At 43.1% G+C, this 14,561-nt stretch overlaps 1 protein-coding gene across 2 annotated transcripts in view; it reads right to left on the bottom strand.

The window, feature by feature from the left end:
* The window catches only part of sorl1 (sortilin-related receptor, L(DLR class) A repeats containing), a 164,666-nt gene that overhangs the window by 80,633 nt on the left and 69,472 nt on the right, over positions 1–14,561 (bottom strand). For both annotated transcript variants that reach the window (XM_034239940.1, XM_034239941.1), the window contains exons 7-8: positions 6,884–6,985; positions 1,963–2,132 (exon numbers count right to left, since the gene is read on the bottom strand). In XM_034239940.1, the coding sequence (XP_034095831.1) occupies positions 1,963–2,132; positions 6,884–6,985 (272 nt within the window). The remainder of the gene's footprint in view (positions 1–1,962; positions 2,133–6,883; positions 6,986–14,561) is intronic.

Genomic DNA, 14,561 nt, shown 5'->3' with positions numbered 1-14,561 from the left:
TCTGAGCACCTCGATGTACAATTGGCTATTTTGTCCAAAATGTTAAAAAATAATGCAGAAGTAATGCAAAGTATACATGATGTGAACATGCACGGTACATCATTATTAGACTTAATGTTATCCTTCAACCAACCATTTCCCCAGCATTTTCCCATCAATCAGCTGACTGACTCTCTCTCACACACGCACGCACGCACGCACGCACGCACGCACGCACGCACGCACGCACGCACGCACGCACGCACGCACGCACGCACGCACGCACGCACGCACGCATGCGGATGTGGTTCTGGGCCAGGGCCCAGAACCACATCCTCTCTCTCTTCTCCTCTTTCATCATCACCTCCTCCACCGGCAGCGCTCATTTTCCCACACGACTGAACAGGCTGACATGTCACACAAACAATGTTGCCGTGCCCGCGGCCCACCGGAGAAAATCTCACACACACACGTGCGAGCATTGTGCCTGCCCTGTCAACTGAGCGGTCCTAGTGCCCTTCGCATACAGCACACAAACACACAGGCACGCAGCCAGACACACTGCATTGCGCGCAAACAGAAACATATTTTTTATTTTTCCCTTTACACGGGAATCCGGGACAAACAAAGTCCCGTACGGGACACGCCCATTTTGGCTCAAATACAGGACGTCCCGGCTAATACGGGACGGTTGGCAACCCTAGGTGATCATGCAGAGCAGCGTGTCTCCATCAGACTCAGCAGCTGATCTGATCTCTCTCTCGCGTCTGGTTATACTTCACTCGCGTTTATGTCCATATCGATCAGATCCAGCTCTCCTGATCGGCCTTTATAGAGAGCACCGATCAAACTATTAAGAGTGAATATCGGCCGATAATGACCGGCGGGGCTCCCCCCCCGAGGTCACTGTCTAGCACTGGCTTCGTAGTGCACTGATCGATTAGGCTAAGCTAACCTGTAGCTGCTCCCTCCACACTCACAACAACTTCATACAGACATAAATAAAGCAGCTGTATTCGCCATACAGGAAACACACATTTAAAACGGTTTTGCCTGCCGTTTTTGTGTACACAAGCATTCATCAATGGTTCGGAAAGTGGCGCTGTACCTTAATAATATAAAGGCTTGTATTTGCGTGCATTGCCTGTTCGGAAAGTGGCGCTGTACTGAGAGTGGAGGGTGTCCTGAGATTAGCGCCTGCAGGCAGGCTCCATGGAGCTTTCAGCTCCGGACTGCGCAAAATGTGTACATGAAGCGCTACGTCATGAACGCAATAAATCTACCCTCGTGGGGGCGCGCTCATGTGATTGGCTTAGAATTGAGGAGACATCTGATTGGCTATAGATAGAAATAATTACAAGTACGAATCGGCTGACCGTCAGGAGAGTCTCAAAAAACCCACACACGAATGCACAGCGATCCGTGCACAGGAAGCGGTTTGTGTTTGCAGGTGCAGCGGTTTTAAGCGGAAAACAAATAAGTGAGGATCAAAAATACATATGTAAAACTTTTTTCTGTATTTGGATTTTATTTACATTTATATGAAACGGAATACATTTGTGTGTGCATTGAAAAACACAAGTGTGGATCCGGAAATACAAGTGTGAATCCTTTTGCGGATCATGAAATACAAGTGTGAATCCTTCTGTGCGCATGTGTGTATTATGAGACTGTTCTGAGCCCAGAGCTTTATGCTAATGTTTATTATCATTTGAACAATGACAAATATTCTCATGAATATTAAACACAACAACCTCTGAACATTACAAATATTCACCTCAATTCAACCTGGAACCTCTCTCATACAATAATACAATACAACTGGTGTGTGTGTGTGTGTGTGGTGTGTGTGTGTGTGTGTGTGTGTGTGTGTGTGTGTGTGTGTGTGTGTGTGTGTGTGTGGTGTGTGTGTGTGTGTGTGTGTGTGTGTGTGTGTGTGTGTGTGTGTGTGTGTGTGTGTGTGTGTGTGTGTGTGCGTAATACCTGATCAGTGTGTTGCTGCCAGAGCCCTCAGGACTGTAGTAAAGAACATTCTCCAGAGACAGAGAGAAGGACAGGCCCTGTGTGTCCGAGATGTAGAGGTGTGTGACGTTGTTCAGGTGATTCACACACACAAACACTTGGTCCTCTGACGCATCTGCTATGTAGTACTCCTGTTAGGACAAGAAGAAGATGGGAGGGGGGTCATCTTTAGACTGAGGATGCAATATGACTGGAAACAATGTGAAAAGATTTCAGAAACAAAAATGCAGCTGTATACATGGTGATGTAAGTGGTTCCTCCATCAGAATGAAGATATCCTTTGTGTGTATTTTTTTTTTAAATGGGTGCCACAGTGTTCATATTTAGTTTGCTTATTACAACTACTGCAGAGAGGGCTAAAACAGACAGGAGTTAGGAAGAGCGTTTGACACTGGCTCGAGAATTATCCCATTGGCAAATTCATACAAACTTTGGGGACCACTATCTTGACAATCAGGTTAACTCATGGATCTAACACCTTTTAAATCTGCATATTCTGCAAAAACACAAGCTCTTTGTACAATGTTCTGTTGACATAAAAAAAAACACAGAAAAGGTATTTTTTCCGTTAGGTTAACACATCTTAAGGTTCATTCATTAAGATTTAGCGGCAGTAGCTCAAACTTAAGAGACCTGTTCACGTCCCAATAGAAACAAAAATAAGGAATGTGGACTGGTAGCTTGGAGAGGTGCCAGTTCACTTCCTGGGCACTGCCGAGGCATCGAACCAACTGTTCCCTGGGGTTGGAAAAACTGACGATCTGTATGCTCTGACAATTCCAGTGGTTACTTTACTTAAAGGGGACCTATCATGCAAAATGCACTTTTGTACGTCTTTTACACATGAATATGTGTCCCCGGTGTGTCAGGGAACACACCAAGTGTCAGAAAACACAACCCTCTCTCCTTTCCTCCATACCCAAATCTCTAAAAACGGGGCTGCAATGGATCTGATACAGACTGATACAGATTTGAAAATTATCTGACGTCAGGAACGAGGAGCTCCGCCTATATGGACAACTCTCCACCTATCAGGAGGAGACAGCCACGGCCATTGCCGTTCGAAAGCGCTGGAGACGCTGTAGTACATATGCCAGACGCTGTAGTCTGCCACAAAAGCAGCGAAGAAGACTTCTCACAGATTCAGCCCCTGCAAAAACAGGGCTAAAAAAGAGCAAATAGAGCGAAATGAGGCATGGCTAAAATGCATGATCTGTTTGGTATTTTGAAAAAAAAACTTTGCAGACATGTTTTGTATAGGTATGGCCCTACAATATATTATTCAAATATAGCATGATAGGTCCACTTTAAGTAAACATAGAAGTACCAGAGATAAGAATACTCTGTTACAAGTAGAAGTTTACTCAACTCAATAAAGGACATACGCAATTAGCATCAAAATATACTTGAAGTACCGAAAGTAAAAGTACTAAGCACATTTGCTCATTTCAGAATAATATACAGTGGGGCAAAAAAGTATTTAGTCAGCCACCAATTGTGCAAGTTCTCCCACTTAAAAAGATGAGAGAAGAATGTAATTTTCATCCTAGGTATACCTCAACTATGAGAGACAGAATGAGAAAAAAAAAAATCCAGAAAATCACATTGTCTGATTTTTAAAGAATTTATTTGCAAATTATGGTGGAAAATAAGTATTTGGTCAATAACAAAAGTTCATCTCAATACTTTGTTATATACCCTTTGGTGGCAATGACAGAGGTCAAACGTTTTCTGTAAGTCTTCACAAGGTTTTCACACACTGTTGCTGGTATTTTGGCCCATTCCTCCATGCAGATCTCCTCTAGAGCAGTGATGTTTTGGGGCTGTCGCTGGGCAACACGGACTTTCAACTCCCTCCAAAGATTTTCTATGGGGTTGAGATCTGGAGACTGGCTAGGCCACTCCAGGAACTTAAATGCTTCTTACGAAGCCACTCCTTTGTTGCCCGGGCGGTGTGTTTGGGATCATTGTCATGCTGAAAGACCCAGCCACGTTTCATCTTCAATGCCCTTGCTGATGGAAGGAGGTTGTCACTCAAAATCTCACGATACATGGCCCCATTCATTCTTTCCTTTACACGGATCAGTTGTCCTGGTCCCTTTGCAGAAAAACAGCCCCAAAGCATGATGTTTCCACCCCCATGTTTCACAGTAGGTATGGTGTTCTTTGGATGCAACTCAGCATTCTTTCTCCTCCAAACACATCTAGTTGAGTTTTTACCAAAAAAGTTATATTTTGGTTTCATCTGACCATATGACATTCTCCCAATCCTCTTCTGGATCATCTAAATGCTCTCTAGCAAACTTCAGACGGGCCTGGACATGTACTGGCTTAAGCAGGGGGACACGTCTGGCACTGCAGGATTTGAGTCCCTGGCGGCGTAGTGTGTTACTGATGGTAGCCTTGGTTACTTTGGTCCCAGCTCTCTGCAGGTTATTGACTAGGTCCCCCTGTGTGGTTCTGGGATTTTTGCTCACCGTTCTTGTGATCATTTTGACCCCACGGGGTGAGATCTTGCGTGGAGCCCCAGATCGAGGGAGATTATCAGTGGTCTTGTATGTCTTCCATTTTCTAATAATTGCTCCCACGGTTGATTTCTTCACACCAAGCTGCTTACCTATTGCAGATTCAGTCTTCCCAGCCTGGTGCAGGTCTACAATTGTGTTTCTGGTGTCCTTTGACAGCTCTTTGGTCTTGGCCATAGTGGAGTTTGGAGTGTGACTGTTTGAGGTTGTGGACAGGTGTCTTTTATACTGATAACGAGTTCAAAGAGGTGCCATTAATACAGTTAACAAGTGGAGGACAGAGGAGGCTCTTAAAGAAGAAGTTACAGGTCTGTGAGAACCAGACATCTTGTTTGTTTGTAGGTGATCAAATACTTATTTTACCGAGGAATTTACCAATTAATTCATTAAAAATCCTACAATGTGATTTCCTGGATTCTTTCCCCCCATTCTGTCTCTCATAGTTGAAGTGTACCTAGGATGAAAATTACAGGCCTCTCTCATATTTTTAAGGCGAATTTTTTTAACTTAAAGGTATCAGCTAGACATTTCTCCAGTTAATTACTTACAATAAGGCAATTGTTTTTTGTATTACAAGTTTTCTGAAATAGCATGTTTAAATATGCAAATTATCCATTATCTCATTAAATATGCACCTATTTTAAGACATTTCAGGAATCGAAATCTGAACTTTAGATAAAGCCAGGTTAAAAATTCAGGTTTCATTTTGTAGTCATATTAGTATCTAAGGCTTTTACAAAAGGGATATTGGATATCTCTTTTTATCACTCCATAAATCAGAAAATACTGTCAACAGCCCTAAAATATCCATTTTCGCCATGTTTTTAGGTATACAATGTTGTATAATTCAGGCTATGAATGATATATGAACAAACCCTTCTGTAAAAGCCTTCATAATATTGATAGGAATATAACTGGAAGGTTTGGTGTATCTACGTGCTACTGAAGTTGAAATTTCAAACTCAGAGTAGGAGAAAAAACTCATTTTGAGAAAACGACCTTTAAAGATTGCAGTGAGGCGCTAGCTAAACCCTCCTGTTCTCTGGATGACAGCTTGCGCATCGACGCACTCCGTGAAGGTATTTCATGTTCGGGGTCATTTGTTTTTTGTATAACCTTGCTTCGTGCAAGTGACAATTGTTGTCGTCTTCTCTGTGAACGTTTTTTTCGCCATTCTTTTGCCATTTTGAGATTTCAATTTCTAGCCGAAAGCTAACCAGGAAGTGTTTTAGCACACCACGTGACGCATCTGAACGAATCACGTTGTCAGAAATTGACACCAGCCAATGAGATTTCGTTTCTTGGTTTAAGACCCCTTTGTGCTTTCACGATTGGTTACTGATACAAAGGAAATGACCATATTTGGATCCGATGAGATTGTGCAGGAGAGACACAGCTTTCCAGCGATACCTCTGTTGACATGGTGCACACAGCGGTCGCGGTACTTTATGTTACGTTAGAATGCTAACCTTTGGTGAATTTAGGAGAAATCTACAGACGCAATTAGACAAACTATAGTAAAATAAACACTTAAATGTGTATTTTGTACGTTTTCCTTCCAAAAGCCTGAAAGAAAACATGTTATAGAATCAAAATAGCACAAAATCTCAAAATTGACCAGTACTTGAAAAACGATGTTTTTGCCTGCCGTGTCTCACCTTAAGTGGGAGAACTTGCACAATTGGTGGCTGACTAAATACTTTTTTGCCCCACTGTATATAATACATTTTGATTATTATTATCAATGCATTAATATGTTTATCAAAGCTGGTAAAGGTGGAACTCATTTTATTATTTTATTGACTGTTGGGTAGCTTGTGAATTTACTCCAGGTGTAACTCAAGTCTTATTTGAGTGTTGACTATGTATTCAATTAGTAATCCAAATCTGCAAAGTAACTTAAGGTAAAAAACTAATTAAAATACCTCAGAATTGTACTTAAGTACAGTCCTTTGCAAATGTACTTAGTAACTTGACTTCATTGGACAATTGCTCACTCACTGTGTTTTATATGTATGTATATATATATGTTTTCAGACTTCCTATGTATAGGTCCTGTACATGTGTGTGTACTGTGTATAATAACAGTGAACAACGGGAAAAATAAAGGGACTTCTTCTAACGTTGTTTTCAGATAAATGCACATTTTTTTCTATACATACATTTTAGCACCGTTACAAAACAACAAAATAATTTGGTGTGTTTTGAAGTAGCGTTGGATTATGGGAGTTGGTGTCAATTCCGATTCGATACCCAGAAATACTTCATCTTTAGTTCCTCATTTGGCCGGTTGATCCAGTTTTCATTAGTTGTTCATCAATTGAATGACTGCAGCATTAGATGTAAAAGAAACTCACTGTGATTGGATGTCGGGTCATAAACTGGGCTGCTTTCATTGGCTGGCGGTTGTAGGAGACCCAGAGCTGGACAGATGAAGGTGCATGGCTGCCAAACTGTTTCTGGAGAGGCAGAGGACACAGAGACAGAGAAAGCACAGTCAGAAAACTCATCATGTATGTCAAACCCTTGAACATTTCAGAGGCGGACAATCTGCTGTGATCTGTTTGGTAACTCAGCAACTCCAACTTGGAATTGACATACAGGCTTCATCTGTCAATGAAGAAGGGATTCAATGAGTTAGCACAAATGTTGGTGGCCACAACTACTCAAAATATTTGTTGAAATGTTAAATCAGGCATCTAAAAATCTCAAACATCGTTGTGCAGTGCGGTCCCCGGAGGTTGTGGATAAGGACAAGTGACTTTGGTTATCTGGACTATCCTGATGATGTTTTCCTGTCTTCATGGCCTTACAGTGCTTGCCAGCTGAGTCAGAAAACATTAAAAGTCCAGAGACTAAGAAAGACTCCCAGTGGGGTACATCAATCTGTGTGTACTGTATCTGTGTGTGTGTGTCTTGAAAGGATTTATTTCCATCCTTGACTGCCTAAAACCCCCCCAGTCTCCAGCAAAGCATTTCAGGCTTTTCAATTCAGTCCATTGATTTATCTAGCGTAGTGCCCACATCGACTGTGTGGTGTGATGTGAAAGCAAAGCAGCAACTACACTGAAACACTAGGAGGGAATGGAGAGATAAGGGTAAGGGTAAGCAGGGCTGCACATAAATGATACCACCAGCACCAGAAGAGCTGAAACCCCTCCTTCAAGCAGTGAACACTCTGGTCATCTCCACAGCTGAGTGTGAACGTGGGTTTAGTCAGATGAACATTTTAACCACAACTAGAAGCTCCCTAGAGGTAAAAAGCATGTCAGCCTTGCTTTTCATCAAGTGTGTTGGCCCTCCACTGAACAAGTTGAGACCAGAGGTATATGTCAAGACTTGGCTTCAAAGCCATTGCTTAGCTAACAATCCGAAAGCAAGAGCCAGAAAAATTGAGACCAAAAAGCATGATTATGAAAATCTTTGGAAACTTCTATGAGATGGGGGAGAGTGGAGTAGGTTCAGGTTCAGGTTCAGGTTATTTATTTGTACCCGTAGGTAGATTCTGTTTGCAGAGAAAAAGACAAGGGTTCCATCCTGACACTAAAAATAAACACAAACAACAGACACATCTCTAATAAAGGACTAGTAAAAGTACAAGTACAAGTATACCCTGCTCAACCAAATCTCAAAATATTTATTAAAAAAATAAAAAATAAACATTTTAAGAAGGAAAAACAAACAACAAACATGGTAAGTAGGCAGCCATTGACAACATTGGTCCTATTTTGTATTATCTGTATAATCTTTTAATATATTTTCATATTTTGTAAACTATTTCAATTTGCACTTACTGTAATGCTCTGTTAAAAAAAAGTAACATTGGGAATGTTAACATAACATATTTGTATTTGAACTGCAATAAAATGATGACGGATCAATATTTTTCAAATTTGTGTTTAATTTACATAATGATTTAATTAATTATAAAAATAATTAAATAATTAACAAATGTAACCCTTTAGATACCAGTTTTGATCGTATACCAGTAACTGCTTTTTTGAAAAAATACACTATAATTCAATATTCTAAAAACTATTTTGATTTTATTATTAGTATAATCAGTTGATCCATCTGAATAATAAACGAGGGACTGTTAACCTACAAGATTTGTACCATAGACTTCCATTATAACCACATTTTTGTATCCCCTCCCCCACTTTCAATTAAAGTGAAAAAAAGATTTTGCACTAATTGTCCTCTGCATTTGACCCTAAATGTTAGTGGTGCCATGGCAGCCCGGGGACCGACTCTAATTCTGAGGTGCCTTGGTCAAGAGCAATAGCAGGAGTATCTGAACATCCATAACATGCATGTTGTTTTAGGAGTATAATAATTATCTTTATGCTGGTTGGTCTCCCACCCTCGGCAGGTTATCAGCACAAATGATGTCCCCATGTGATAAAATCCACCATCCCCCCTGATTTTTTTTTACAACTTGAGTACTGGTTATAGATGTTCGCCTAGGGCGCCAGATCTGTGGAGGCGCTGCGCTGACAGCTCTGGGAGGGAAAAAAACATTTTTAACCGTTGGCACTCATCCTAATTTTCAGCCTTGATGTAACAACATTCATAATTAAGTAAATGTAACACCCTTTTCACCCCGGTTACACGTTTCATTTGCCCTGTACGATGGGCGCTGTAAGTGATGAAAATGGGGGATGTTGGCTTATCTGGCGCCCGCAGCTCACAGCCAAAATGCGAGTGAGCGTGGGAGAGAGGGAGGGTTGTTAGGGCTGTTGTTATTAGAATCTGGTGCTAGCTAAGAAGAAGATACAATAATGTGGAGGAGAGCTCTCTCCAGTCAGACTGAGAGGCTGATACTACAGCTCAGTGAGGTAAAGGACTCTTGAGTGTTTAGATAGTTCACTTTAGTCTAAGTTCAAACGGTTTGGTCACAATTTATGTAAACACACATTTCCAAGGCACTCCTTTATAATTATTGGGATAAACAGGTTTGAAATCATTCCAATGTATACTATAGGACAGTAACCAAAAATATCCTTTAAAACTGGAGAGATAAAAAAAAGATGCATAAATAAATAAATGTTAAGGTAAAATAAGATATGAATGAACAACACAAATAAAATAAGTTGCATTTGTTATTGGCTATGGTAGGTTATTGGTTATGTTCACATACTTATTTGATTACATCTACTTGTCTAAGATGACAACAGAGACTTTCGACCCAAACCCAGCTGTTGACTTGTGGATGCAAGCAGCTAATCGCAGACTCAACCAGAGAGAAAGAAGTAGGCCTACATCATCAGCTACCATGTCTGACAGAGAGGAAGACAGTGAGGAGAACAGTCAGGAGGGTAGTGATGACAGCTTGTAGGATTACTGGTTGTGCTAATGTTGTCTTGTGTTCACCTCTGCATGTGTGTTCTGTGTTCACCTCTGTGTGTTCAGTGCCGTGTGTCTGGCAAATAAAGTCAAGACCCCCTCAAAAGTTACGGTTTATTTCATTTTAAGGATGAGCACCAAGCAACATCTCCAGGTGCTCCTTTGAGAACCAGGGCCAAAAAGTTATGTGCACCCCTGTTTATAAGGTATAATATAATGTAAAATACAAGCCAATATGCGTTCTGATATGTAAGGAACAGTTGTCTATAGGACTATATTCTCTTCACCCGTTATACTTTAATCAAGGTTTTCAGGTCAGTGTAATTTGTGAGTCGAGAGGGAAAATTAGACAGGAGGAGAATGTCAACTATGTGTTTTCACATGTAAGTGGTATGGTGATTATATCATATATTTTCGCACTGAAACTCCAGATTGCCTTGCAATGGTAACAGTAATTGGGCCACACATTCCACTGTGCTCATATTCTCCTCTCTAAACTCTCACTGTTTTCTCAAAATTAGATCAGGGCCTCAGATCAACGCAGCCTGATGGCAAACAGACACAATCACATTATTGTTAATTGTAATAAGTAATAAACAACTCATAACTATAAAATTACCAGAAATAAACTAAATGTTGTCATGCTAAGGAATGTTAATGGGAATAAATACGCACTTCCCAACTCTGAGATCTCAACTTTTTGATATAACAATTGTTATTAAACCAGATGAAACCAATGAGATAAGAGACACTTGCAATGTTGATCTGGCCATAGAGGCTAGTCTGCTGTTGTGAAAACAATAAACTATAAAACAATTTATATAAAAGGTCAGAGTAATAACTGATGTCCATGGATCAACAGAAGAGGTTGAATATAGATAGATGCCTAACAAAAAGAGACAACAAGACATGAATAAATGACTAACATTTTGTGGAAAAATAAAACAGCAGACCTTTGTTTGAAACCATAAAGATTTCAAAGGATACAGAAAACATTGAAAGCTGATGAATCCATCAGGGACACAATATTGTTATGCTAACCCACGTCTAAAGATAAATGTCTGAACAACCCAGCTGTGTTACAGGAGTTCAACAGGGCTCAATACTGGGCCTCCGCATCTTTTCCTTTTCTACAAGGATGCTTGGTTCTCTCGTCCCCTTGCACGGCTCCCATTAACACTCATTTCACCCTGCTAGGTTATTGTTAGGATCTGTCTGTGTTGTAGTTTTGTATGTCTGGTTATGGGTATTTTCATCCTTGTATATTGTCTGGTCCTTCTTCCTGTGTTTTTCCTCCCGTCGTTAGTTTCCCTGGTGTGTCTAGTTGTCTGATTGTTTTCACCTGTGGCCCTTGTGTTTCTCCTCCCCTGCCCGGCTGTGTCTCGTCTTGTGATTACCCCTTCCTGTATTTAGTCTTGTCTCTTCCTGTGTTCAGTGTCGGTTCGTCTTGTGTAATGACTTGGTCTGCGGTGAGTGTTCTGTTCTGTCTCTGTATATTGTAGCCTTGAAATAAAGGAATTATTTGTGTCACTTAAGTCTGTATTTGGGTCCTGCTTCCTGCACACCGTAACATTACGAACCGACCAAGAATGGATCCAGCGGATTCAGCTTTTTTGATGCTACAGGCGGCTGCTAAGAGAAGGAGGCGCAAAGCCAAGCTAGCAGCCATGCCTCCATGTTCCAGTACCGGCCCACGCAGCTTTGAGTCCATACTGGATTACCTGGCTTACACAGCCAGGGTCCAGGCTTCCGCTCCGGACCCAACAGCCATGTTTCCGGCTTCAGAACTGGATCATACAGCCATGTTTCCGGCTTCAGAACTGGATCATACAGCCATGTTTCCGGCTTCAGAACTGGATCATACAGCCATGTTTCCGGCTTCAGAACTGGATCATACAGCCATGTTTCCGGCTTCAGAACTGGATCTTTCAGCCATGTTTCCGGCTCCAGAACCTGACCTTACAGCCATGTTTCCGGCTTCAGAACCGGACCTTACAGCCATGATTCTGGCTTCAATTCCGGCTCCAGAGCCGGCCCATTCAGCCATGTTTCCGGCTCCAGAACCGGACCTTACAGCCATGATTCTGGCTTCAATTCCGGCCCCCGCAGCCATGGTTCCAGACCCAGCTCTCGCCCCAGCTGCCACAGTCCCATCTCCAGTTCCCTCTCGATTCCCTTCTCTAGTCCCTCCTCTGGTCTCTCCTCTAGTCCCCTCTAGAGTCCCCTCTCGAGTTCCCTCCTCTGGTACCTCCTTTGGTCCCTCCTCTGGTCCCTCCTCTAGTCCCTCCTCGAGTCCCCTCTCTAGTTCCCCTCTCGGGTCCCCTCTCGAGTTCCCTCCTCTAGTTCCTCCTAGTCCCCTCTGGAGTCCCCTCTCTAGTTCTCCTCTCGAGTCTCCTCTCGAGTCCCCTCTCGAGTTCCCCCTTGGTTCCCCTCTCGAGTTCCCCCTTGGTTCCCCTCTCGAGTCTCCTCTTGAGTCACGTCTCAAGTCCCTACCCAATGTCCTGGTCTGTTGGAGGTTCCGCTGGGGGTCCTGCCAACTCCATGTACTATCCCGTTGGAGGCCCCGTCGACTACTCCTCTGCCGGGGGTCCTACCAATCCATGTACTGTCCCGTTGGAGGTCCCGCCGACTACTCTCCTGCCGGGGGTCCTGCCAACCCTTTGTCCTGTGCCGTTGGAGGCCCCGCCGACTACTCTCCTGCCGGGGGGCCTGCCAACCCTTTGTCCTGTCCCGTTGGAGGTCCCGCCGTCTACTCTCCTGCCGGGGGTCCTGCCAACCCTTTGTCCTGTCTCGTTGGAGGCCCCGTCGATTACTCACCTGCCAGGGGTCCTACCAACTCCATGTCCAGTCCCGTTGGAGGTCCCGCGAACTACTCTCCTGCCGGGGGTCCTGCCAGCCCTGTGTCCAGTCCCGTTGGAGGTCCCGCAAACTACTCTCCTGCCGGGGGTCCTGCCAGCCCTGTGTGCTGTCCCGTTGGGGGTCCCGCCGACTGCCCTCCTGGCGGGGGTCCTGCCAACTCCTGGTCCTCTTCCGTGGGGGATCCTGCCGAGGCCTGTCCCACCAGCGCCGGTTCCTGTCCGGCCGACACCGGGTTCTGCCCGGCCTCCTGAGAGCCGCGGTCTTCGCCCTCGAGCCCGGCCCCCTGAGAGTCGCGGTCTTCGCCCTCGAGCCCTGCCCCCTGAGTGCCGCGGTCCTCGCCCTCGGGCCCGACCCCCTGACTCTTCCTGCCACTGCCTTCGCCCCTCCATAACCCCCTTTTCAAGCTCTGCCTTGCCCCTGGGCTGTCAGCCCAAGCCCGTCCTCCAGACCCCCTCCACCCATCCTTTTCTACAAGGATGCTTGGTTCTCTCGTCCCCTTGCACGGCTCCTATTAACACTCATTTCACCCTGCTAGGTTATTGTTAGGATCTGTCTGTGTTGTAGTTTTGTATGTCTGGTTATGGGTATTTTCATCCTTGTATATTGTCTGGTCCTTCTTCCTGTGTTTTTCCTCCCGTCGTTAGTTTCCCTGGTGTGTCTAGTTGTCTGATTGTTTTCACCTGTGGCCCTTGTGTTTCTCCTCCCCTGCCCGGCTGTGTCTCGTCTTGTGATTACCCCTTCCTGTATTTAGTCTTGTCTCTTCCTGTGTTCAGTGTCGGTTCGTCTTGTGTAATGACTTGGTCTGCGGTGAGTGTTCTGTCTCTGTATATTGTAGCCTTGAAATAAAGGAATTATTTTTGTCACTTAAGTCTGCATTTGGGTCCTGCACACCGTAACAGTTATTTTCAAGCTTGCTTTGAAGGGTGGCCATTCCTAGCAGATATAAACATATACACATGTTATGTTAATGGCATAAATGATATACCCTTTACAAAACAACTTACTTTCCTCATCTATCCTATGTATCTAGTAATGTATAGCATTGTTATTGGGCTAAATTATATTTATATTTAAGAGGTATTATTTAGGGATATGGTGGTCCATTGTAGTCTTACACAGTTTGACATTTAAAAAAAAAAATCACACGAAAGCTGCAAAGAATGATATTCCTTAATGAATGATTGTGTCACACAATAACTATGCATTTTAGATCATTTTAAAAGGAGCATTATAGCATCTTTCAGCTCATTGTTTAGGGTTTAATGCCCCCAACTGCTCTATATTTGTGTATATACTTTCAACAGCAGCAAGCGTTCAGTGAAAGAGCTGTGATAAAACCAATGACCACTCTCTGCCCAGCACTATATATCCGATAGACAGATGGTGAACACTGTGCAACATTTAGCAGCTAAAGAACAAGATTTGTATAAGGAGTTTGATAAGACAAAAACAGAGCAAATAATATTTTCAGGTGGACAGAAAACTTCAACAAATTCATGCAGAGTTGTTCTGATATTTGTCTGATGTATAAATCACTCTTTGCAGGCCTATATTGTATATCGACTTTCTAAGACTTAAAGGTCACATGTCATGCTTTTCCGGTTATTACCCGTCCCCTTGTGTGTTATGAAGATTTTTATGCATGTAAACGGTGTACAGAGTCAAAACCCTCAAAGTACACCATGTAGCGAGTAAAACTCTAAAACAGAAAATACCTCCCCAAAACGCCTCGTTGGTGAAACGTCATCATCCATTTGATTCTTCCGGGGACATCTGATGTCATGTCGTACCCGGAACGAAATGGACCAATCCGTGGAGCCGTTACGTTAC

This window comes from Gymnodraco acuticeps, unplaced genomic scaffold (genome assembly GCF_902827175.1).
Source record: "Gymnodraco acuticeps unplaced genomic scaffold, fGymAcu1.1, whole genome shotgun sequence".
Classification (NCBI taxonomy): domain Eukaryota; kingdom Metazoa; phylum Chordata; class Actinopteri; order Perciformes; family Bathydraconidae; genus Gymnodraco; species Gymnodraco acuticeps.
Note: the sequence above shows the minus strand (reverse complement) of the source record. Positions and strands in the feature narration are given on the sequence as shown.